Here is a 23,501-nt window from a genome sequence, read left to right on the forward strand (position 1 = left end):
ACTCAGGATTTGGTGCCTTGTCTTAGGGGACCTGCAAGTGGAAACCTTAAGCCTACATGCATGTCGAATAAGCACTTGATATTTTGTTCTCTACGTTGCATTTATTTTAAATTTCCAACCACTTTTGGGATCTTTAATGCCTATTCATTGCAGACTATTCCTTTCTTCCATGCCTGCTTGGCTTTTTTCCAGTCAGTCTTCTGCATTTCTCTATTGAAAGTGGCATTGATTGCCCTAACTGTTCGGAGATTTTACTCATAGTTTTAAAACTCTGTATAAGATTAATCTAGAAAAAAACGATTTCTAGATTGCAAGAATCAATTCTCAAAAAAAATTTTAATAAAAAACAAACAGGTTAATTAAGTTTTAACCGAGTCAATTCAAGTTTTTAACTTAGTTAATTAACTAGGCGTCTTTTATTATTTTTTTTCTTTTAATCCAAACCAATTTTAACCCGGATTAACCAAGTTTCGGATCAACCCATCTTAACATTAATCTAGTTCTAAAACAATGCTTTTACCATGCAATCTTTTAGGTCTTTTATATTCCGAGGAGCTAGACTAGTGTTGATCGCGCATAATTTGGTACTGTTTAGCTTCAAAAAATGTCTGTCATTCTCATCAATCTTTTCACATCTTCTACTCTCTTTTTATTCTATTTCTTGAAACAAAAAATAACATAATAAATTGAAAAAAAAACATGAAATAGATGAAATAATTAAGCTATAAATGGATTTAATAACATAGAAATTAAATGTATAGTTTATGAAACTATGAAGACTAGTTAGTCAGCCAACATAAACTACAGGGACTTGGTTATAATTGAGTCCTGCTCAAAGTCTGCATTAATTTCCAAAAAAGAATTATAACGCAAGTATAACTGATAAGAGTGCAATGACAACATAGCACCATTATTTTCAGAATATTTTGCAATGGCAGCCAGGAACTGGCGAGGTCAAGAGCCATTTGGTCAACATTCTTATAAACTAGAATCTTGTAACCCTAGCAGCTTCTTCAATGCTCTCTTTTGATGCTTCATACACCCACTCAAGGTTTGACTATGGCAGAGCTCTACACAAAGTTCAGGTTAACTTGGCTAAATGAAATGACTCGGGAGGCAAACAGCACAGTCCCCATTCTCAAAAAACCAGCTTTATTGAACATGAAATATTATAACCGATGGGTATGAACAAAAGGGTAGAATCAATATAGAAGCTATACCAGCGCCAGGGCATCGTATTATTGAGATATTATTGGTTGGAATACATGTAATGAATTGGCCGCTCCTAACACTATATATTAGAAGGTGAAAAAATTATCTTTATCTGAAACCCCACTTCTAAGGGAGAATAGAAGCACAACTGGAGTCGGTGCTGCGTGGGGGCTGCGGGGGTCTGAGTTAAATTTCTGCTATGGACTCTTCCCTAAATGTTCAAGAAGCCATCACCAAAGCGGATCCATACCCATTTTGATGTGATTTTTGCCATCTCCATGCAGTCTGTAAGCTCTTCTGGAGATCCGTGTATTGCGCTGTCCAGTTCAGCTCACGGTAAATTTTTGATGGGTCACTGAATACTTCAGCGTAGTCACCAGGACGGCGAGGTAAATAGTCAACTTTGATATCTACACCAGTTGCCTTTTTACATGCCTTAACAAACTCCTTGACTGATCTACCTGATAATAGTAACAAGAAACAAACAACAGCTTGAGAACACAAGAAGACTGAAAAATCACTTAGAGAACAGTGAAACTTGGTCACCCACCCTTTCCAGTGCCAACATTGTAGATTCCTACTTTACCAGGCATTGCCTTTTCAAGTGCTTTAACATGAGCATCAACAAGATCAGTAACGTCAATATAATCTCTTATACAAGTTCCATCATGCGTCTTATAGTCTGTTCCTTTAACCTGCAAAGTGAAAACAACACCAACAAATTCTGAGAATTTCATTCTTCGTAATGTAAATACAACAACAGATCAGGGCATGGCACAAAGAATATGGAATCAGGCAGATATTAGCAATCTCTAGGTACGAAAACTCAATAAATGTCCCAATAGCCTGATTCCCAGACTCCCAAAGAGTCCAAATTTTCAGCAAGGAAATCACCATCTAAAACTAAACCAGCCACGTTCTGAAAATCAAAGTAACAACAATTACAAAGCAGGAAGGCACAGTGCTCTACATTCTTTTTCTGAAAGATTGAATGAAGAAAATCTCCTTTTCACCAGGAATTGCAGAATCATACATTTCTACCAAAATACAAACTGAAATTTCTACCTTTTTTCGCAGGTTAGCCTTGAAATAACTCAACAGTCAAGTTGCAATTTTGGTCTAAAAGGGAAAATTCAAGGTAAAAAACAAGTAAAAGTACCTTCAGCCCAGGAATAATACCACGAGCTGCATCGAAACAAGCACCAGAAATTCGTCCATGCTCACGCAGTTCAGGTCTAGGAGCCTCACCTAACCTGCCATCTGGATCTGATCCAATCACATTGAAGTATCTGAAAGTTGATCGAAAAAGCATTCATCATTTACCCTTTAAGAGTGAGCAGTTCTCATTATTTAACTTTCATTTAATGACGGGATGTTGCTTTAAAATATCAATTTTGTATTCAAAGCCTCATCTTCTGCAGTTAGTTCAAAAACTGAAGGGCATTTGAGGAATACTTTAAAAAAAACGAAAAAAAAAAAAACAGAGATCGACTAGTAAATTGAACGAAAAGCATTTGAGAGATACTTCAAAAATAACAAGTAAGAATATGCCAGCTATTGGAAAGTCAATAATTCAAAGAAAAAGGTATAAGGATACTCAACACCAACCTCAATATCATAATTGCCATGTCTGAGTTTTTAGAAAAATCAAGGATGATATCTTCTGCCATCTTCTTAGCTTTTCCATATGGATTAATGGGTACCTGAGTTGAGGGACAAACATAATTCAGTCACCTATCATGTAACCTGATAAAAAGGAAAACGAGTTGTAGTATTCATTCTTGCGCTCTCTTGTCCTAAATGAAACTGTAGACTGGACAAACAGAAGAAAAAAGAATGCCAGTTAGAAAGTTTTTAACTCAAACCTGAGGAGTTACTTCAGTAATCGGCATCTTTTCAGGCTCCCCATATGTTGCACATGTACTTGAATATATCAAAGTCTTTACATCATTTGCAGCCATTGCCTCCAACACTACCAAGGTATTTGATGTGATATTGTGATAGTACCTGCACAACAAGGACAAGCATATCATCATTTTGGACACATGATTAAGGGTATTGATTTTGACTGAGAATATAGGTTTTCAGTTAGAAGATGATCCATATCTATACAAAGTGAAATATATGATAAAAGAAAATCTCAAGACTTGATTTACATATATCAGTTTTCAAAATCAATGTTCTGTACGTATTCTATAGCTTCCAGTGGATTTTCTATGATTATTGGACTAAGAAACACAATATGCAAGATACAGCAGAAGTTTCAACCAAAATTGGCTTCCCTGAGCTATTAGGCAGTAAGATGCCCAGTAGATTTTAATAACAAGCCCCAAGGAAAGGTTGTCATGGAAGAATTGGTATCATATGAATACTGCAACAAGTGATGGTATTCTTGTAGATAGGAACCCTGAAGGAACTCATGGTGGTCGTAATGGTGATGGAAACAGCACTACCAGTGGGAAATGCAGCAGCTGGTGTAGTAGTGTCAGTGGTATAATGGGATTGTCAACTTTAGAGGTGGAAAACAAAGATTATTCCAATTAGGAATAGTAATCAAGAAACTCTACCAGCCAAGCAAACGTTTGTGGTCCCCGATACTTAGCAGATAGCCAGTTATAGCAGGTTGAAGAAGGGCAATGGGTATTCATATTTGTTCTGTGCATGAGTCACCATAGGCATAGTGACACAAATACTCATGCAAGCTAAAGCAGCAAGTCTTATAAACCTAGGCTGCACAGAATATGTGCAGTTACCTGTCAAAGAACACAACTTTTTTCTATCCCACTGGCATAATTTTTCACTTTCAAAGAAAAGAGATTTTAATCATGGCTAATTACTCTTCTAATTCTTTCCTTACATTTACTTCCCCCTCATTTTCCCTAACTTATAGAAGAACACGTAAAGTATCAAATAAACAAAATAAGATTCAAGGTTCCATTTAAACATCCTTAAAATATCATGATTTCTGGAAATTCCATTGTCATGCTTTTAAGTTTTGAACCCAAATACCAATGATTACCAGCATTAGAAGATAATTTCCTTCTATTCTTTTAATATTTGTTAACTTCTTAAAAAAGAAGTTCCTCTGCCTTCAATTTTTTCAAAACAACACCATGGAGCTGCTATTCTGCAATAATTTGATGCCTGTTATCCCATCATCTAAATCTTACTTGCAGTTCTTGTATGCAAATCATAGAATCAGGCTATCCAAAAAATCCCTTGTATGAAAAGTGGTTTCAGTGATACCTTCCTTAAACTTCTTATTATTCCATGTGGCCATGGAAAAAGAAAACCTAAACTTGTAATCACACAAACACAAACTATTTTGCAGCAAGTTCAACAGGAAACCAAAACGAAAGCTTACTTCAGGGGTTCCATGGTGCTTTCCCCAACATATGCAACTGCTGCAAAATGCATCACAGCATCAAATGCATTTTGTGAGAAGATAATGTTAACCTGGGATTTTGGTGAAGGAAACATGTTGCAACATCCAAGTTCAGCTATCTTTATAAACAACCTAAAATCAGCACTATACATTATATATATCAAATTGTAAGGATACAGTTTTAGGATCTCCCAGGTCAGCATATATAAACTGAAGCCTCCCGGGCTCTGGAAATAATTCTTGTAAAACCTTGACTGCACCTATGTTTCCTCGAGAAAGGTTGTCCTGTTAACAATATGAAAATCTTTACATTAAATATATATAGATATTAACATCACGGGTGATAACAGGATCTTTCAAGTGATAACAGATCCGAAAGGAAGTTGCTATATTTCATGTAAGGAACATACCACTATGGTTACTCGGTAACCATCCTTCAAAAGTCGCAATGCAGCATGGGAACCAATGTAGCCAGCACCACCTGTCACTAGGACATGGATCACCCCTTCTTCATGCAAAGAGAACTGAAAAACAAATCATCAAGTACGTTAAAAAAAAATGTCATAAACTCAATTTGTAATTCAATGGCCGAACATAATTGAGATTTGGACAACTGATTTCACATTTGAAAGAGGCGCGCAAAAAAATCCAAATGCCCTTTACTGGGGAAGTAAAGGTGGCAATACAATTCCTAGAGTGAGATGACCCTGTATTTTCTAGGGGCAAATAATAAACATGCTTCAAGTTTCAAAATGCTATTTCTGCAGCTTCAGGGGAAAAAACAGGATGTCTGGACGCAATCAAAATGTCTGTTAATTATTTTTATGTCAACTCTTCCACACCAAAAGAGTATTGACTTAACAGAAGACAAATGAACAAAGGATCAAGGAGTTACCGGGCTTGGAGAATAAAAGGTCGGAGATTGCTTTAGCATAATTATACATAAAGCTGTGAGGGTAGCAGCCAAAAGAATCTTTCCTACAACGTTGTTTTTCCTTTTTGGATCTGAATAATCCATGCCTGCAACAGAATGAGCAAAACCAAAAAATTAAACCCTGAAAGCAACTAGCAGCTTCATATAATTCATGCAAGCAGAAGCCAACCAAACAATTGCATCACCATAAACATCAAGGGAGTAAAGAGGGAGCATTTTGATATCAAAATGTAGAGCCATGAAACAGACCTCCAAGAGATATAGATCTATTGGACCTTGGCTGAGCTCTGGTCCTGCCAAAGTTTAGCATTTGGAGAGTACTTCAATTCCAGTCCCTTTCTCTCTCAAAACTAAGTTTCAGTATCAGTGATTTTCTGTTCCAATCTGCTGCAACGAAATCAAATTCAAACAATTAGCAATGATAGAGTTTGAAAAAGAAGAAACCAAAAGACATGAAAGGTAAAATCAGAACCAAAAGGAAGACCAGCTGGGTTCTATATAAGTATTAATTTGAAGCCAAAACAAAACAAAACAAAGAGAGCAAAAGGTTAAACACTACAAGTAAAAAAAAAAATACAATTCAAATGGGGAAAAACAAAAACCCAGGAAAATTCACCACTCAATTCAATTCTTTACAATCTGAAACCAGTTAAAAGAGAGAAAAGGAGAAGAATTTCAAGATCCAGAAAAACCAGTAAACACAAGATATCACTCCTCAGAACTCCATTTGTTACATAAAAAATAAAATCAATTAAACAAAATGCACAGACATAGCAATCGTTTGTCAGGGCATGTCTGATACCAGAGATTAAAAAACAAAAAACAAAATTCTGATATCAGAATGTCCACCATAGACAACCCAGAAAGACAAATGATGAAGCTTCTAACAAATATAAGGGGAAAAAAACATTTTACAGAGAGAAGAACAAACCAAATCCCAAAATGGGAATTCCTCAAGATCCAAGAACACCAATCAATCAAAACCCATTTCCAAAAACACTGCAAAAATCCCAAAAATCACACCATTATCAAAAAAGAGCTAGTCAATCAGAACAAGAACAAGAAAAAAGCTCAAATATTTAGCAGCAGCAGTCTACTTAAAAGAAAAATACTTAAATTCTAACATCAATACCACTAACGAACCTCCCAAAAGAAACCAATTTTCCTTATCAAGAACCAAAAAAAGATCTATCTTTACTGTAGATACAAATATACAGCAAAGAATGGAAGAAAACGCTTGAAATTTAAGGACATGCACTCACATGAGAAATGACGCAGAACCCACAAATAGATGATCAAGAAAACGTAAAAAAGAGAGAATTCTAACTACAGAAATAAATTAAAGATTTTTAAAGAGAGAGGAAAACTTGTAGGAATTTAGAGAGAGAGAGAAGCGTACAAGTACAAGAAGAAAAAAAAGTGAAAACGAGAGAAAGGAGGGTTCCGGTTGTTAAGGTACGTTTGAATGTGTAAGAGAAGAATTGTAGTCATAGGCGGAGAATTCTCTGTGCATTCCATGTTGTCATCGAATGAGAACATGAGAAAGAGAGAGCGGAGGTCTGAAAATTCAATTAGAAAAATAATTTTTTTAACACTAATTATTTCATGTTCAGTATTTTTGTTTTTTAAAAATATTTTTTAAAACATATTAAAATTATTTAAAAATATTTAAAAAATATTAATTTAATATTTTTTCAATTTAACTATATTTTTAAAATACATTTAAAAGGAGTGAAAATAAAATTTTAAATTAAGTGTTTATTTTAAGCTGTTTTTATACGGAGTTTCAATAAATTTTAATTTCTTTTCTTTTGATTATTATTTTTATGTTTTTAAATTATTTTAATATATTAATATAAAAAAATAAAAAATATTATTTTAATATATTTTAAAATAAAATATATATATATATTTTTAAAGACCAGACCACACTTTCCATCCTTCATGTTCCAACTTCTTAGAGCGTGTTTGGCAGTGTGGTTATGGGTGCTTTTCAAATAACTTTTCGTGCCAAAATCCATGCCAACGATGTTTTTTCATTTTTTAAAAATCATTTTTAACATCAGCACATCAAAACGATCCAAAACGTACAAACCATATTAAATTTTAGCAAAAAAAAAAAAACAAAAAATTTTCAATTTTTTTGGGAACGCGGCCGCAGCCGCGTTCCCAAACGGTCCCTTAATATCGGTTTGGCGACGTGATAATTGTGGCGCAGTCTGAATTACACCAAAAATAAAACTTGTGCTAGAGTGCAACGCGGTTCCTTTAGAATAATTGATTTTTAAGATGATATGATGTTTTCTAATAATTATATTATGTTATTTTAGTTTATTATAATTTAAAAATAATATAATGTAGAAAAACATTTGTAGTTTATGGCGAAAATATTGTAATTTATCATAGATTTGCATTGCAACTACTTCAAGGAAAATATACTATAATAAAGGTTTGTAAAATATTTTTTAGATTTTCTCTTGTTTGTCTTCAAAAAAATTAGAAAATATTTTTTATATTTATTTTTAGTGGAATATTTTACATAAAAATAATCTATAAAAAATATTTCACAATAAAACTTCAAACTTAATTTATTTACTTTAAAATATTTTTAAATGATAAAGTTCCATTAAGTATTTTATATGTATTTTTTTGTCAATTATCTCCCCCTTCACTATTATTATTAAAAATTGTTTTATATGTAAAATGTTTTACCATAAGATATTTTTCAAGTTAAATATTAAAAATTATTATATACGGCATAGCATTTTACAAAAAATAATTACACAAAATAAACCTACCCTAAAATCAAATTTGTATAATTTTGAATTTCAAGCTATAAAAGTAGCAAAACGTTATATACACATGTAGGTATTTTTGCTTTAATGGGATGCATATCTTTCTTCTCATACTTGTTTTGTAAAGTGTTTTTTATTGTGAAATGTATTAAAATAATAATTTTTTTATTTTTTAAAAATTATTTTTGAGATCAATACATCAAAATGATTCAAAACATAAAAAAAAATATTAATTTTTAACAATAAAAAAAACCTTTGAATTTTTTTAAAACACATATTGAAGCTCTTTCAAACCAATGCATTCGAAAATCTAAATGGAATCATTTGCTACATGCATACCCAAAATCAATTCAAGAAGGATTGATAGTATTTTGCATTTGTTTTATTGATTGATATTTTGAGCTTGAATCTTAAGGGTTTTTTTTATTGTTTTTTTAAAGCGCTGGATTCATATGAAAGTTGTATTTTTAGAATTATTCTGGAAAAAAACACTTAATATCGGTCTAAATCTCCAATTCCATTAAATTTCACAAAACAAGAAAAGGTAGTTAAAAGAATGTAGTGAATGAACCCAAATCCTTGTGAAGATTAATTTTTTGATATATATATATATATAAAAACTAATTAAGGCTATATAATTTTTCTAAAATTGAAAAAACAATACCACGAAATTGGAAATCTAAAATGAAATATCATGTCCTTCTAACGTGAGATTAAATCTTAATTTAAACTATAGCAAAAACACAATATGATACATTTTAAAAGTAATTTAATAAAAAAATAAAAAAACCAATCTCTTGAAATTTGTATTGGGAATATATTTTTAAAAAGGACTGCATGAAAGGGAGAGGCAGTCAATGACAAGCGAAGCGGAATTAGCGGGGCGAAGGCTTTTTCTTGGGTATCTGGAACTCATCTACTCTGTCTGTCGCCAGTTACGTGCCTCCGTGTCATTGCTCTTGTCTCTGCTTTTTCTTTGTCTTTAATTTAATTTTATAATAATTCAATGATTACCGCTTGACTTTCTCTAAAACTATATTGATTTGGGAATGTTAGAATTTCTAATTATAATTATTTTTTAAAATATTTTTTTATGTTGAAATATATTAAAATAATTTTTTATATATTTTTAAAATTAAAATATTAAAATAATTCAAAATATATAAAAAAATTAATTATTCTAAAACTACATTTTCAAATGGACAATCCAATAACTTATCATGTAAAAATCGTATTTATTTTTAAAAATAAAACATTAAAATAATTCAAAATATATTAAAAAAATTAATTTTTTTAAAACTATATTTTCAAATGGACAATCCAATAACTTATCACCTAGAAATCGTATTCAAGTCACATTTTAGTTTTATTTTTTTTATTTAATCAGTATTTTTTTATTTATTTTTTAAAAAATAAATGAAGTTTTTTAGACCGGTTGCTGAATATTGTTTTTCTATCATATGTTTTTCTGAATTTTCTATATTTAACCATGTTATAAAAATTTAGTCAATAAAATTTACTTTTTAGTTGAAAGAGAACATAAACTTTGGATGAAAGAAAATGTTTTTCATTTTAAAAAAATAGAAAACACTTTCAATAAAGAGTTCGAAAACGAAAGTGGTATAATACTTTATTATATATATATATAGACAATAATACATTAATAAAGTAATTTAAAATATAATATTAATAGAAAATAATAAATTACTAATATATTTATATGAAAAAAATATATTAGGATATATATCAATCTATAATATAAAAGTACATTAATTTGATGTATCAGTATATATAATACTTTAATTTATATAATATTGCTAGAAAATACATTCCAATACAAAACATATTATATTATATAATAATCATACATTTTAAATTATATTAATTGTGTTATAAAATTAGGATACTATAGAGAAAAAAATATTTTCGATGATCTCCAGGCACCAAAAAAAATGTTTGATAAAAATAAAAATTCTACTATTTAAAAAAAATTAATAACTTAAAGTGTATTATTTCTCGATTTATTTTTTTATATATCTAGGAAAATTTGCAACTTATTTTTTATTATACAACTAAACATTTAAAATTAATATATTTCCTTGGAAAATCATTTTTCTTGGAAATCATTTCCCAAAATGAATCAATTTTTGTGGCCTCAAAAAAAAAATATATTTTTTAAGGTTTTGAAAATGAAAAAAAAATTCTAAGATTTTACTTAAGAAATATCTAACAAGGTTAGGTGTCTATAATATTATATCTAAAATATTTATATTATATATATAATTACATGTTATAGAATAAATTATATATAAATATATGATATAGTAATTTTTTTAGTTTATTTTTTATGATATAGTTAAATATTAAAAAATATTTTATAATTTATTTTTTATGATAATATTAAATATATAAAAAATAATTTTCTTTTTAATAACGTGTTTTTTTTTTAAGAAAACATTTAAAAGCAAAAAACTCTTTTTCGACAAGAAAAAATTAATTGATTTGAAAAAATCGAGACACTGATTCTGAACCGACACTTGTAACTATGGTTTTTTGAGATATTTAAGCGGGACCCATATAAAAAAACAAAAAGAGAAGTGGGCCTCACAAAAAAGAGGACAGCTGGAATGGTCGAATACGTTGGCAGGTTGTTTTTTACTGCATGTCTGGAAATTCATTGGTTTTTTTAAAATTTTAATGTTTTGATATTAAAAATAAATATAAAAAATTATTTAAATATATTTTTAAATAAAAGTTATTTTAAGAAACAGCCCCACTATCACTATAATTATATAAATACGTTACAATAAGTCAATTTAGTGGCCAAATTAAACTATTCATAAACATCATTTTAAAATTTTATTAATTAAGATTTAAGATTTTATTTTTTATTTTTTAAAAAATTAAAATAATATTATTTTAATTAAAAAATAAAAAAATTAATTTATTAATGATCAAATCAATCCTATTTTTTACTTAATTAACTTGTTTTTTTTTTTTGTGTGTGTTAAATGAGACACCCAAACTTGGCATGAAATCAATAAATATTGTCTATCACGAGTCCATTATTAATTTCCCCAGCCAAAGGGACTTGTTTCCCTCTAGCTCTCCTCTCTCTTGCTTTGGTCAATTTTTAATTTTTTTTATCACTTGGTATGGAATTTTTTAATTAAATTTGATTAAAAAGTTTTAATGAAATTTTATATTTTTTTAGTGTTAATAATTGAATTTCAAATAAAATTTAATCTCTAAAAATATTATAAAAACAAATCCGAGATCAACTCTTCTGATTTACAATTCAAAAAAAAAATTAATGGTAAAATTAACTTTTTTAAAATATCCAGCTCCTCTTTTTTAGATACACTTAAAGAAATAAAATGAAGGTAAACAAGAGTATTATAAAAAATAAAATGAATTAAATTTTATTTTTATGAAATATGTAAATTTAATAAAATCTTAACTCTTGATCAAGGATTCATGAATCTAATTGGTAATTGGTTTCACGAAACTTAAAACTGAAACAAAGCAAGCAATTAATTTACTCTTTTTGTTTTTCAATTCCTAGAAGTAATGCGATCCAATAATTAATTCTCCTAACAAATAAAAATAATAATTAATAATTTACAAGTGATGACAACAACAAATATTAATAATAATCCCACCTGCAACCATCTAGGTGGTGGCCTAGTAGTAAGAGTTTGGGACTAAGAGATTTGCTTTCTCTTAGGTCTTAGGTTCAAACCCTATGGTTGCTCATATGATGGCCACTGGAGGCTTACATGGTCGTTAACTTCAGGGCCCGTGGGATTAGTCGAGGTGCACGCAAGCTGGCCCGGACACCCACGATAATCAAAAAAAAAAAAAACAATCCCACCTGCTCTGCATAAATAAAGCATTGCTTCTATTCATTTCTGTGATGGATGGACAAGAGACATGCATGTCTCTTCGCTTGATAAAAAAACAATTGTTGGTAGTGCAGGAAAGATTGATTTTAAAATTATTATTTTTGTTTGGAAATATATAAAAATAATATTTTTATTTTTAAATTTATTTTTAATATTAATACATCAAACCGATTTAAAATATTAAAAATTAATTTAAAATTATAAAAAAATATTATTTAAAAAAAAACACCTAAACAAAATAAAACCTTCTTCGGAAATAAATTATGAAGCTCGTTTGCTCTAGGTTTTTTTATTTTATTTTATTATTATTTTAAGATAAGCCATGGATTGATAGAGGTAAAATAAAGCTCATGGTATAGAGATGGCACCACGTTCTTAGTCTAGGCAGATCCCAGTATAGATCAGCAGTTGGGTTTTTCAATGGAAAATATCTTAGCACTAGATTGTGTGTTTTTAACTAAAAGTATGTTGGATTGACAGTGAATACGACTGCTTTTTAAATAATTTTTTATGCTGAAATATATGTTATTAATATTTTTTTATTTTTAAAAAATTATTTTTAACATCAGCACATCAAAACGATCCAAAACATATTAAATTTTAGAAAAAAAATTTGAATTTTTAGAAACGCGGTTTGGTTTGCACCGCGTTCCCAAACGATTTCTAATTGTTTTTATTAAATAACTTTAAAGATGTATTTCAAGAAAATACTTTTTTTAATATTTGATTTATTTGGGGATTAACCTGGTTTAAATCTCGAGTTATTAGATTTCTGGTTTAATCCACGAGTTATCATGTCAATTTGGTTTTATTATTTGTTTTGGTAAAATGGACATTCATGTAATAAATCCTCAAGAATAGAATCATGCAAACGAAACCCCCTTTATGAAATGTGCATCTCCCATGCGCAAAAAGGTCTTCAATGAAAAAGAAAAAAAGCATCATATGATCATTGTCAAATAAACAACCTTTCCCTTCTTTTTTATGGTGATGTTACAAGAAGATCAATTGATTTAATATTTCGCCTACTACCATGGACCATCTCATTCATTCGTTGTATTCTAAATATAAATATATTGTGGCACGCAAGAAATGGCAATAATGTTGCACATGTAATGGCATGATTGCAGCATGGTCTAACTTGTTCTAGCGTGGACATAGTTATAAAGCTCAACTTAGTTCATGATTTGATTAAAATCTTGGTTATAGATTGAGTAAATTAATTTAAAATGTTATTATTTTTTAAAAAATCAAATTTTATTTTACTTGAATCTTAACCCAGTGGACTAAGTTACAAGTTGATTCATCATGTCTACTCCCATTTAATTTAACATGTTCAAGCAAAGTTTTGAATCGGTTAGTTATTGAACTGACTCATTTGATTGAGTTGTTTTTTCTAGAACATCAAATTTAATCTTATTTATATTTTAACCCAATTAACCAAGTTATAAATTGAGTCACCATGTCAATTTTTATTTAATTTAATATATTCGAGCAAAGTTTTCGATCAATGACCTACCAAGCTGAGTTTTATAAAACTCAATGACTTCCATGGTTTTGGACCCTTCATATACTAAAGGAATCATTCCTTTTCCATGCAGGTAATGGAGGGCCGGTTGTCTAAGTCCTAGTTGAGGCTGAAAACAAATATTAGAAGTAGTGATTTGTTGGATTAGGTCACCTTATTATTTTTCAATGTTCTAATTTTTTTAGTACCTAACTTGGTGTTGACTTAAGATTTGCAGCCACTTGAATTGTTTGAATAGCTTAGGAAGAACCCTATCTTATCTCTGTTAGTTTGACTTTTCAATCACACTCAAGACTCGAAGAAGAAGAAGAGCCTCCTCTAAGTGACTTCCAAATCCCTTCCCACCATGCTTTCAACTCTCGAGGAAAAAGACAAGTGGAGCTGAGATCTTCAATTTGGTGCTTCCATTTAAAGGAAAACAATTAACTATTAATCCGTTTCTTAATCCTAATATCTTGCTTGATCAATGGATAATCCATGAAATGTTTCTATCATCTCAAGCAACACGATCATGTGACACTTCTAGTCCTTAAATCTTAGAAAAAGAGTGGATGGAGTCATGAGAACTCGAAGAAGATTATGTGTTTTACTTATTCTAATTGTATGCGTTAATTCCTTAATGCCTTCAATTTGATTGAATTAATACTGTAAATTAACTTAATTAATCTCTTCTTAAATTCCCATGGCCCAATTGAAGCCTACATGATATAGAATTTGGGTTAGGTAAAAGGATAAGAGAGAGAGAGAGAGATCAAATGAAATTGATATGAAATACTGAAAATTCTAGATTGCTTTGACTAAGTAGTGATTAAGATTGTATTAAGCCAATTAATTGATGGACATGGACCAAACTTACGATATCTTAACAGAGAAAATCAATAAAAATTTGACCAAATCATACTCAAGATATTGGCTCTTAGAGGAGTCTAAAGGTTATTTTTATATTTTAAAAATATTTTTTTAAAAAAAAATATATTTTTTTCTTCAAATTAACTTTTTTTGGTATTTTTATATTGTTTTGATATGCTGATTAAAAAAAACACTTTAAAAACAACTACAACAATACCAAAATTGCTACGTAATATTTGTTTGAGATTGTGGTAGTGGTTGCTGTTCAAAGTATTTTTCGCTTGGAAATGTATCAAAATAAATTTTTTTTATTTTAAAAAATTATTTTTAATATCAGCACATCAATGCAATTTAAAAACATAAAAAAAATTAATTAAAAAAAATTTAAAATTTTAAAAAAATAGCTTGTATTGCTATCTCAAACACACGAAAAAAAATTATATGCCCTGGTTTTCTTTCCTAGGTAGGGGGATAGGTAAGGTTCCTGTTCCTATATACAATTTTTTTTTTCTCACTATTCCTTTCTTTAATTGCCATTAATTGAATTGGACTTAAGATTTTAAACATCTAAATCAAGAAAAAAAATCTTCACGTAAATTATGCCAAATATACGGCTGACAAGTATTGCCACATGCACGCATATAAGTGGCCAGGGAGGCTTGAACAATCAAGAACTTATACGGCTGACAAGTATTGCCACATGCACGCATATAAGTGGCCAGGGAGGCTTGAACAATCAAGAACTAGAAGTATAACCGTATAAGATTTGAGAAGAGAGGTTAAGATTAACAGATCATAAACTTAAGGGACCACAATGCTATTTACCCTGTAGAGTCGTCGGCACGCTCCACCAGCAAAGTGTTGAAAAGTCGCCCATTTTAGTTGCCGATTTTGGCCACCTATTTTCAACACGAAATTGCAGATTCCACAGTCAATCTCTTGCAGAGAGTGGATGTTGATTGAAAGCAAAGTGCCTTAATTTGTAGGTGGCTGAAGGTGCAAGACAGGCAGGCCACCTTTCTTCTCAAGGTGTGGTTAGATGGGGTGTTTGATTGTTATTTATTTGTTAATTTGGGTGTTTGATTCAAATTTATTAAATCAAGTCGGATTGGGGTGTTTGATTGTGATTTATTGGTTAATTTGGGTGTTTGATTCAAATTTATTAAATCCAGTCGGATTCATAATCTGACTCGAGTCTTGAGGTAATAAAATAAAAAGATTATCTCATATTGTTTTAATATTTTTTTTTAAGAAATTAAAATGATATTATTTCAAAGATCTTTTTAGATCAAATTTGATTTTAACTAGATCATGTCTAGGGATTGGATTAACGAGTTATCGAGTTGACCTACTAGGCTCAAACAAGTATAATACCATTGGTTTGATTATGATTCAATAGTTAAGATATCTATATTTTTTCAAGCTATTAAAAAAATAAGCATGAAAAGAAATTAGGGGATACAATATGATGCTTAAGGCTTGGCTCAAGTGATTCATAGTTTGTAGTTTCTCCTCTTATATAACACATGCTTGAGTTAAAGAAGGATTGGTAAGATGAAATTTATGATATATTGTCTGCAAGAAATTCTATTACTAGAAAATATGACAATAATTTTTTTTTTTAAGAATACACATAAATTGTTGGATATGGGAGATGCAACTACATGTAAGGGCGTGTTTAAGAATGTGATAGCAGTTGTTTTTCATTAGAAAATATATCAAAATAATATTTTTTTTTAAAATTATTTTTGATACTAATACATTAAAACGATCTGAAAACACAAAAAATATTAATTTAAAGTAAAGAAAAGAATTTTAAATTTTAAATTTTTTTAAAAACGTTTTTAAAACGTAAAAACAAACAGGTTTCAAGATAAGAGCAGAAAAATCACCCCCCTTAATTTCTTAAGAAATCATAATAGTCCTTGATAATCTTAAGATTTTCAATATCCATTCCTTTTCTAAACAACCCTAATAGTTTTTGAAGCTCTCTCTCATAACTCCATGACATTTCTTGATTTAACATTAATTTCTAGCTTAAAACTCAAACAAAAACGCATTTACTTTCAATCCGTGAGCAGGGATCTCAAGCATACTCTTCTCTTTCTATTAAAAAAAATTAAAAAAAAGAGAGAAATTGTTGTGGACGGGTGAAGCAATCCATTGACCCCTACCCTACATCCTAGACATTTGACAAAGAAAAGAAGTGCTCACGTCCTTTTTGCCCTGCACAGATCCATCTCTTTCCAAGGGCTTGCCATGAACACACCAAATCACTTTAAAAGCAAAAGAGAAAACATAATTTGTGGCATTGTTTTTTAGGCACTCTTTAGCCTTTTCTTCTGTTTATGTTTAAACTTTATGGCTCTCTTACGTTTGCCTTCAGAAAATGGATGATAATACTAGCAAAAATGGACCTCAATGCAGGAAGATTCAACACGACGCGCTCAAAGACCTTCAGGAAACCAGAATATCCCAAAAACAGAGGAAGCAGGCTGGTGTACGGTCATACAGATATGGCCATATCAAAATCATAATAGCTGTATTTGATTCCAGAATTGATCTGTAAAAGTACGTGGGTTTTTATATCAAGTCGTGAATCATCTGTCAATTATAACAGTATTTGATGTTATAATAGCAGTAATTTTTTTAAAGTATTTTTCATTTAAAAACATATTAAAATTTATTTTATTTATAATATTTTTTTTACATCGGCATATATATATATATATATATATAAAATTAAACTAAGTAAAAAAATAAATTTAAAAGCGATTTCTAATTGCAAGAATAAAAAAAATGTCTGAATTACAAGTTTCTAATTCCAACCTTACAGATGGAATCAAATTTAATAATAAATATGGAACCAATCCACGGACTTGCTCCAGCTGCCGTGGGTTTGAACAAATATACAATGACATTGTTGGGAAAAAGAAAAAAAGAAAGCCAGAGCAAACACGGTTCACGGTTTAGCTCACTGAAACACATTGGTTCGTCTGTGCAAGACAACTTGGGCTTGAAACTTTGAACCGTGTTATGTAGTATCTTTGGTATGGATTTCTACGTGTGTGATTGCTATTAAGGCAATCTGCTTCAATGGGAGCTTAAAATATCCATGCTTGTCAAACTAGATTCTTGAATGATAAGAGATAAATTCGTAGGAAAAAAAAAACAAAGAGAAGTGATATTAAGTTTCATACCATTTCCTGCTGTAGTTTTTCTTTTAAAAATGGCCGCCTGCCACTTCCAGGCTAGCTTCGAAAAATGACAGCAAACCAACCACACCTAACCAGCTTGCAAGTCCAGCCCATATGAAATGTCTAAATGCAATTTAGTCGAAATACATGCTTCAGATAATATATTATCACCAGCACAAAGCGAGTCCAACGGATCCGAAGAGGAAACATTTGAAACAAGACAAGGCAGCAAGACAAGCTCGCTCATACATAATTATCACCGTTCGAAGGAACAGCATTTCACTAGCATTCTAGCTAGAGCTTGAGCAAGAAGATGCTCACAACCAGTTTCACAGCTTGAAATGCTCCAATGCAGAGATCCCGTCGAGCCCTTTTGCAAAGTAGTGGGTTACCAAGTCCTTCACAGTGGTTTCTCGGTAGATTGCGGGGCTTTCTTCTGATAGCAACTCCTTGATTGGCCCATATAGTCTCGAGGCATTCTCAGGCGGAAGGTGTTGCCTTATAAAGGATGCCACAGAAATTCTTGGACCTACAGTTTTTGCTAGCACTCTGTGCTGGACACTAATAAATCTGTCATTCGAAATTAACTGCACCAAGACATGGAGAAAAGGTAAGACATGGACCTACAGTTTTTGCTAGCACCATCTAGTTATCACGAGCATGGCAAGTTGCAACTCTCATTCAACATTGTAATAGCATCGTCTCAGAGAGTGCACTGATTTGGTTCCAAATTGAAGTACAAATTCTAGTCATCATGACTCTCTGCTGGTCAGTTTAGATCATTCATCAATCAAGTAGAGGTATTAAACTTTACACAATCATTACCTGACAAGCCAGTGAAGTATGTATTTGGACATGAACTTACCTGTAACATATCTCCCAGGTTTATAACAAGAGCTCCTGGAATGGGGTTAACATCAACCCATTGATTTTCATGAAGGACTTGGAGGCCACCAATTTGGTCTTGTAGAAGAACAGTGAGGAAGCTACTATCAGAATGGCTGCTAGTGCCAAAAGTCAAATCTGGTTCAGGACATGCTGGGTAGTAATGACCCACAAAATAGAGTCCGTCTGCACAATGTATGTCTTTAAGGTAATTAGGATCGAGTCCTAGTGCTTCTGACAGCAATTCGAATAATCTTTGTGCTAAAACCATTACTTTGTTTGAGTAATCAATCATGATATCTCTGCAAATCGATTAAATAGGCATATTAAAAGAAGCATGACACAAACACCTTCAATGAAGCAGCTAAAAACTACTTTACAATTATAAGCAAAAATCACATCTTTTTTCTCTCATGAATCCATACTTTTATCAACTATTACCAACTAACCTGCACACATGAGGCAAGTCTCGGGGATTCGGCTGGCGAGGAGCCATGACACAACTCAAACTATCTCTCCAATTGGCAGCTGGGGCTTGATAAAGATCAAAATTTGAGTTATAAAGCACCTTCCTTGTGTAATCCCTTGAATACCATTCTTTCTTCACTTCACTATCTTGCTCATGAAACCTAGCTACCCCACTAATCATTTCCTCCAAAACACTAACTGGGATTCCATGATTGACCACTTGAAAGAAACCCCACTCGGCACAAGCATCTCTTACTCCCTCAACTACCTTTGCACGGTGACTTCTATCTTCATCTATGCCTTCCACCTCTATCAATGGAACAGCCGCAGACTTCTCAGAATCACTTGAAACATCTTATCTTTTGTCATGAACGAATATCTTTGGAATCTTGGTTATTCCATTATCTATTAGACCCTTCACTCCAGCTCTCGTGTCATCAAAAGCTTTGAGTTGACTTGTTTTGTCATAGTTTGATTCTTGAACTTCAGCTGAGCTTGTGATCACCATGTTGTTCTTGATTTTTGATGGTAGGAGGGGCAATTGACATTTTATTTTGACTTCAAGACAAGCAAGGCTCTTAAGGATTTTGGACCTTGGCTGAGCTCCGGTCCTGCTAAAGTTTAGCATTTGGAGAGTCCTTCAATTCCAGTCCCTTTCTCTCTCAAAACTAAGTTTCAGTATCAGTGATTTTCTGCTCCAGTCTGCTGCAATGAAATCAAATTCAAACAATTAGCAATGATAGAGTTTGAAAAAGAAGAAACCAAAAGACATGAAATGTAAAATCAGAACCGAAAGGAAGACCAGCTGGGCCCTGTATAAGTATTTGAAGCCAAAACAAAGAGAGCAAAAGGTTAAACACTACAAGTAAAACAAAAAATACAATTCAAATGGGGAAAAACAAAAACCCAGGAAAATTCACCACTCAATTCAATTCTTTACAATCTGAAACCAGTTAAAAGAGAGAAAAGGAGAAGAATTTCAAGCTCCAAAAAAACCAGTAAACACAAGAAATCACTCCTCAGAACTCTATTTGTTACATTAAAAATAAAATCAATTAAAATATTTGTCTCTCTGTTTATTTTAGAAATATTTGAAAAAATAAAATGAAGATAACAAGAGTAATATAAAAAATAAGATGAATTAAATTTTATTTTATTTTTATTAAATATATGAATTTAACTTATTTATTAATTAAATTCAAATTAAACACTATAGATTATAGATTCTAAATGATTTATGATATTTTCATCCCCAAACTTAAAAATAAAATATAAAAAAATTTAATTTATTTTAAAAACTATTTTAAAATACAAAAACAAACAAGTTCGAGGGGAAAAATCACCCCCCTTAATTTCTTAAGAAATCATAATAGTCCTTAATAATCTTAAGATTTTCAATTTGCCCTCCTTTTCTAAACAACCCTGGTAGTTTTTGAAGCTCTCTCTCATTACTCCATGACATTTCTTGATTTAACATTAAATTTCTAGCTTAATAAAACTCAAACAAAAACGCAATTACTTTCAATCCGTGAGCAGGGATCTCAAGCATACTCTTCTCTTTCCATTAAAAAAAAAATTAAAAAAAGAAATAAATTGTCGTGGACGAGTGAAGAAATCCATTGACCCGGGGGGGTTTGCCCTGCGCAGATCCATCTCTTTCCAAGTGCTTGCCATGAACGCACCAAATCACTTGAAAAGCGAAAGAGAAAACATGATTTGTGGCATTATCACCAGTACAAAGCAAGTCCAACGGATCCGAAGAGGAAACATATGAAACAAGACAAGGCAGCAAGACAAGCTCGCTCATACATAATTATCACCGTTCGAAGGAACAGCATTTCACTAGCATTCTAGCTAGAGCTTGAGCAAGAAGATACTCACAACCAGTTTCACAGCTTGAAATGCTCCAATGCAGAGATCCCGTCGAGCCCTTTTGCATAGTAGTGGGTTACCAAGTCCTTCACAGTGGTTTCTCGGTAGATTGCGGGGCTTTCTTCTGACAGCAACTCCTTGATTGGCCCATATAGTCTCGAGGCATTCTCAGGCGGAAGGTGTTGCCTTATAAAGCATGCCACAGAAATTCTTGGACCTACAGTTTTTGCTAGCACTCTGTGCTGGACACTAATAAATCTGCCATTCGAAATTAACTGCACCAAGACATGGAGAAAAGGTAAGACATGGACCTACAGTTTTTGCTAGCACCATCTAGTTATCACGAGCATGGCAAGTTGCAACTCTCATTCAACATTGTAATAGCATTGTCTCAGAGAGTGGACTGATTTGGTTCCAAATTGAAGTACAAATTCTAGTCATCATGACTCTCTGCTGGTCAGTTTAGATCATTCATCAATCAAGTAGAGGTATTAAACTTTACACAATCATTACCTGACAAGCCAGTGAAGTATGTATTTGGACATGAACTTACCTGTAACATATCTCCCAGGTTTATAACAAGAGCTCCTGGAATGGGGTTAACATCAACCCATTGATTTTCATGAAGGACTTGGAGGCCACCAATTTGGTCTTGTAGAAGAACAGTGAGGAAGCTACTATCAGAATGGCTGCTAGTGCCAAAAGTCAAATCTGGTTCAGGACATGCTGGGTAGTAATGGCCCAGAAAAAAGAGTCCTTCTGCACAATGTATGTCTTTAAGGTAATTAGGATCGAGTCCTAGTGCTTCTGACAGCAATTCGAATAATCTTTGTGCTAAAACCATTACTTTGTTTGAGTAATCAATCATGATATCTCTGCAAATCGATTAAATAGGCATATTAAAAGAAGCATGACACAAACACCTTCAATGAAGCAGCTAAAAACTACTTTACAATTATAAGCAAAAATCACATCTTTTTTCTCTCATGAATCCATACTTTTATCAACTATTACCAACTAACCTGCACACATGAGGCAAGTCTCGGGGATTCGGCTGGCGTGGAGCCATGGCACAACTCAAAGTATCTCTCCAATTGGCAGCTGGGGCTTGATAAAGATCAAAATTTGAGTTATAAAGCACCTTCCTTGTGTAATCCCTTGAATACCATTCTTTCTTCACTTCACTATCTTGCTCATGAAACCTAGCTACCCCACTAATCATTTCCTCCAAAACACTAACTGGGATTCCATGATTGACCACTTGAAAGAAACCCCACTCGGCACAAGCTTCTCTTACTCCCTCGACTACCTTTGCACGTTGACTTCTATCTTCATCTATGCCTTCCAGGTCTATCAATGGAACAGCAGCAGACTGATCAGAATCACTTGAAACATCTGATCTTTTGTCATGAACGAATATCTTTGGAATCTTGGTTATTCCATTATCTATTAGACCCTTCACTCCAGCTCTCGTGTCATCAAAAGCTTTGATTTGACTTTCTTTGTCATAGTTTGATTCTTGAACTCCAGCTGAGCTTGTGATCACCATGTTGTTCTTGATTTCTTATGGTAGGAGGATGGGCAATTTAGATTTTATTTTGACTTCAAGACATGTAGGGCTCTTAAGGATTTGGACAAGGAGTCTCGTCACCTTTGAAAGTGACATGGTTGGTTCTGTTCAAGATAAAGGTAAAACTATATTAGTTTTACCATGAAAAGGTAAAGACCCCACAATTTGATCAAACCATTATTTATGGACTCAGACAAGCTAAGTCCAGATGCTTATGGATGTGATAAATTGTTAAATTTATTATTTTTTTGATACAATTAAATGTTGAACTCAAACATTTTTTAATGAATTAAAGATATTTTATCATGATAAAAAATATCAAATTTCCCCTTCAAGGAAAAGAAGCAACCAAGAAGCTATAAAAAAAAGGAAACAAAGATGACTGCGCCAGATTCAAAATTTTCTCCCTGCTTTAACAATGATAATCATTCAAAGAGAGAATTGATTTTTCTTGAATTGATTCTAATTTAATTATTAAAGAGTCTCCAAATAGATAAATAAGATTTTTTTACTAATAATGACGATAATTAATCTATTTTTTTATTATAAAAAAGATAATTAATTTGTTATGACCAAAAGATTAATGATTTTATTTATAATTCAGATGTGACTTTCAAGTCCAAAGATAAAACAAGACCTCATGGTGATTCATTAAATTAGTCCATCGAAGCTGGGTTGGGTTTACTGTTGTTGGTTGGTTGCTTGCCTGCCTGCCTTATACCAAGGCAGGAGTTATGGGCCTTATGGCACTTGTTCTTCCATTGTAGGGAAATTTTTTATTTGAATATGAGTCAGATCCTTCTCGATTTTTTTTTTCTTTTACTTTAGAGGTTAACGATGTATTATCAAAATTGGAACCTGAACCTAGTTTTAGTTGTTCATGTTCCATTGGTAAATCCCT

General features: G+C 31.7%; 2 protein-coding genes across 19 annotated transcripts; both read right to left on the reverse strand.

The window, feature by feature from the left end:
* Positions 1-1,135: 1,135 nt before the first annotated feature.
* LOC133703578 (UDP-arabinose 4-epimerase 1-like) lies at positions 1,136-7,092 on the reverse strand. 17 transcript variants are annotated; one of them, XM_062128185.1, is made up of 12 exons: positions 6,931-7,088; positions 6,463-6,530; positions 5,781-5,915; positions 5,493-5,617; positions 5,008-5,121; positions 4,775-4,882; positions 4,577-4,668; positions 3,078-3,219; positions 2,821-2,915; positions 2,372-2,501; positions 1,763-1,907; positions 1,136-1,673 (listed from the first exon to the last, which is right to left on the reverse strand). In XM_062128185.1, exons 3-12 carry the CDS (start codon positions 5,839-5,841, stop codon positions 1,432-1,434), a joined length of 1,254 nt encoding a protein of 417 aa, XP_061984169.1. In that variant the 5' UTR covers positions 5,842-5,915; positions 6,463-6,530; positions 6,931-7,088; the 3' UTR covers positions 1,136-1,431. The 17 variants fall into 17 exon arrangements, with proteins under 17 accessions (XP_061984169.1, XP_061984171.1, XP_061984174.1 ...); XM_062128187.1 differs by having other exon boundaries at positions 5,781-5,918; positions 6,931-7,082; XM_062128190.1 differs by having other exon boundaries at positions 6,794-6,934.
* Positions 7,093-17,368: 10,276 nt separating this feature from the next.
* LOC133703420 (1-aminocyclopropane-1-carboxylate oxidase homolog 3-like) lies at positions 17,369-22,648 on the reverse strand. Of its 2 annotated transcripts, XM_062127907.1 has the most exons (6): positions 22,053-22,648; positions 21,584-21,905; positions 21,052-21,305; positions 19,140-19,502; positions 18,671-18,992; positions 17,369-18,392 (listed from the first exon to the last, which is right to left on the reverse strand). In XM_062127907.1, the coding sequence occupies exons 1-6, from the start codon at positions 22,577-22,579 to the stop codon at positions 18,135-18,137; spliced, it is 2,046 nt and encodes a 681-aa protein (XP_061983891.1). In that variant the 5' UTR covers positions 22,580-22,648; the 3' UTR covers positions 17,369-18,134. The 2 variants fall into 2 exon arrangements, with proteins under 2 accessions (XP_061983891.1, XP_061983890.1); XM_062127906.1 differs by lacking the exons at positions 17,369-18,392; positions 18,671-18,992; positions 19,140-19,502 and having other exon boundaries at positions 21,161-21,480; positions 22,053-22,640.
* Positions 22,649-23,501: the final 853 nt, after the last annotated feature.

The sequence above is a fragment of the Populus nigra genome, chromosome 9 (genome assembly GCF_951802175.1).
Source record: "Populus nigra chromosome 9, ddPopNigr1.1, whole genome shotgun sequence".
NCBI classification, from domain to species: Eukaryota; Viridiplantae; Streptophyta; class Magnoliopsida; order Malpighiales; family Salicaceae; genus Populus; species Populus nigra.

What these genes read in the sequence shown, in the direction of transcription:
- LOC133703578 (XM_062128191.1), bottom strand. Translation starts at nt 5,841, where the DNA reads ATGCTAAACTTTGGCAGGACCAGAGCTCAGCCAAGGTCCAATAGATCT. An exon ending in GTTACCGAGTAACCATAGTG is followed by an intron (nt 4,883 to 5,007) that starts GTATGTTCCTTA and finishes TATTGTTAACAG; the next exon opens with GACAACCTTTCTCGAGGAAA. An exon ending in ACCTGGGAGATCCTAAAACT is followed by an intron (nt 4,669 to 4,774) that starts GTATCCTTACAA and finishes CCAAAATCCCAG; the next exon opens with GTTAACATTATCTTCTCACA.
- LOC133703420 (XM_062127907.1), bottom strand. Translation starts at nt 22,579, where the DNA reads ATGGTGATCACAAGCTCAGCTGGAGTTCAAGAATCAAACTATGACAAA. An exon ending in GACTTGCCTCATGTGTGCAG is followed by an intron (nt 21,906 to 22,052) that starts GTTAGTTGGTAA and finishes ATCGATTTGCAG; the next exon opens with AGATATCATGATTGATTACT. An exon ending in ACCTGGGAGATATGTTACAG is followed by an intron (nt 21,306 to 21,583) that starts GTAAGTTCATGT and finishes GTCTTGGTGCAG; the next exon opens with TTAATTTCGAATGGCAGATT.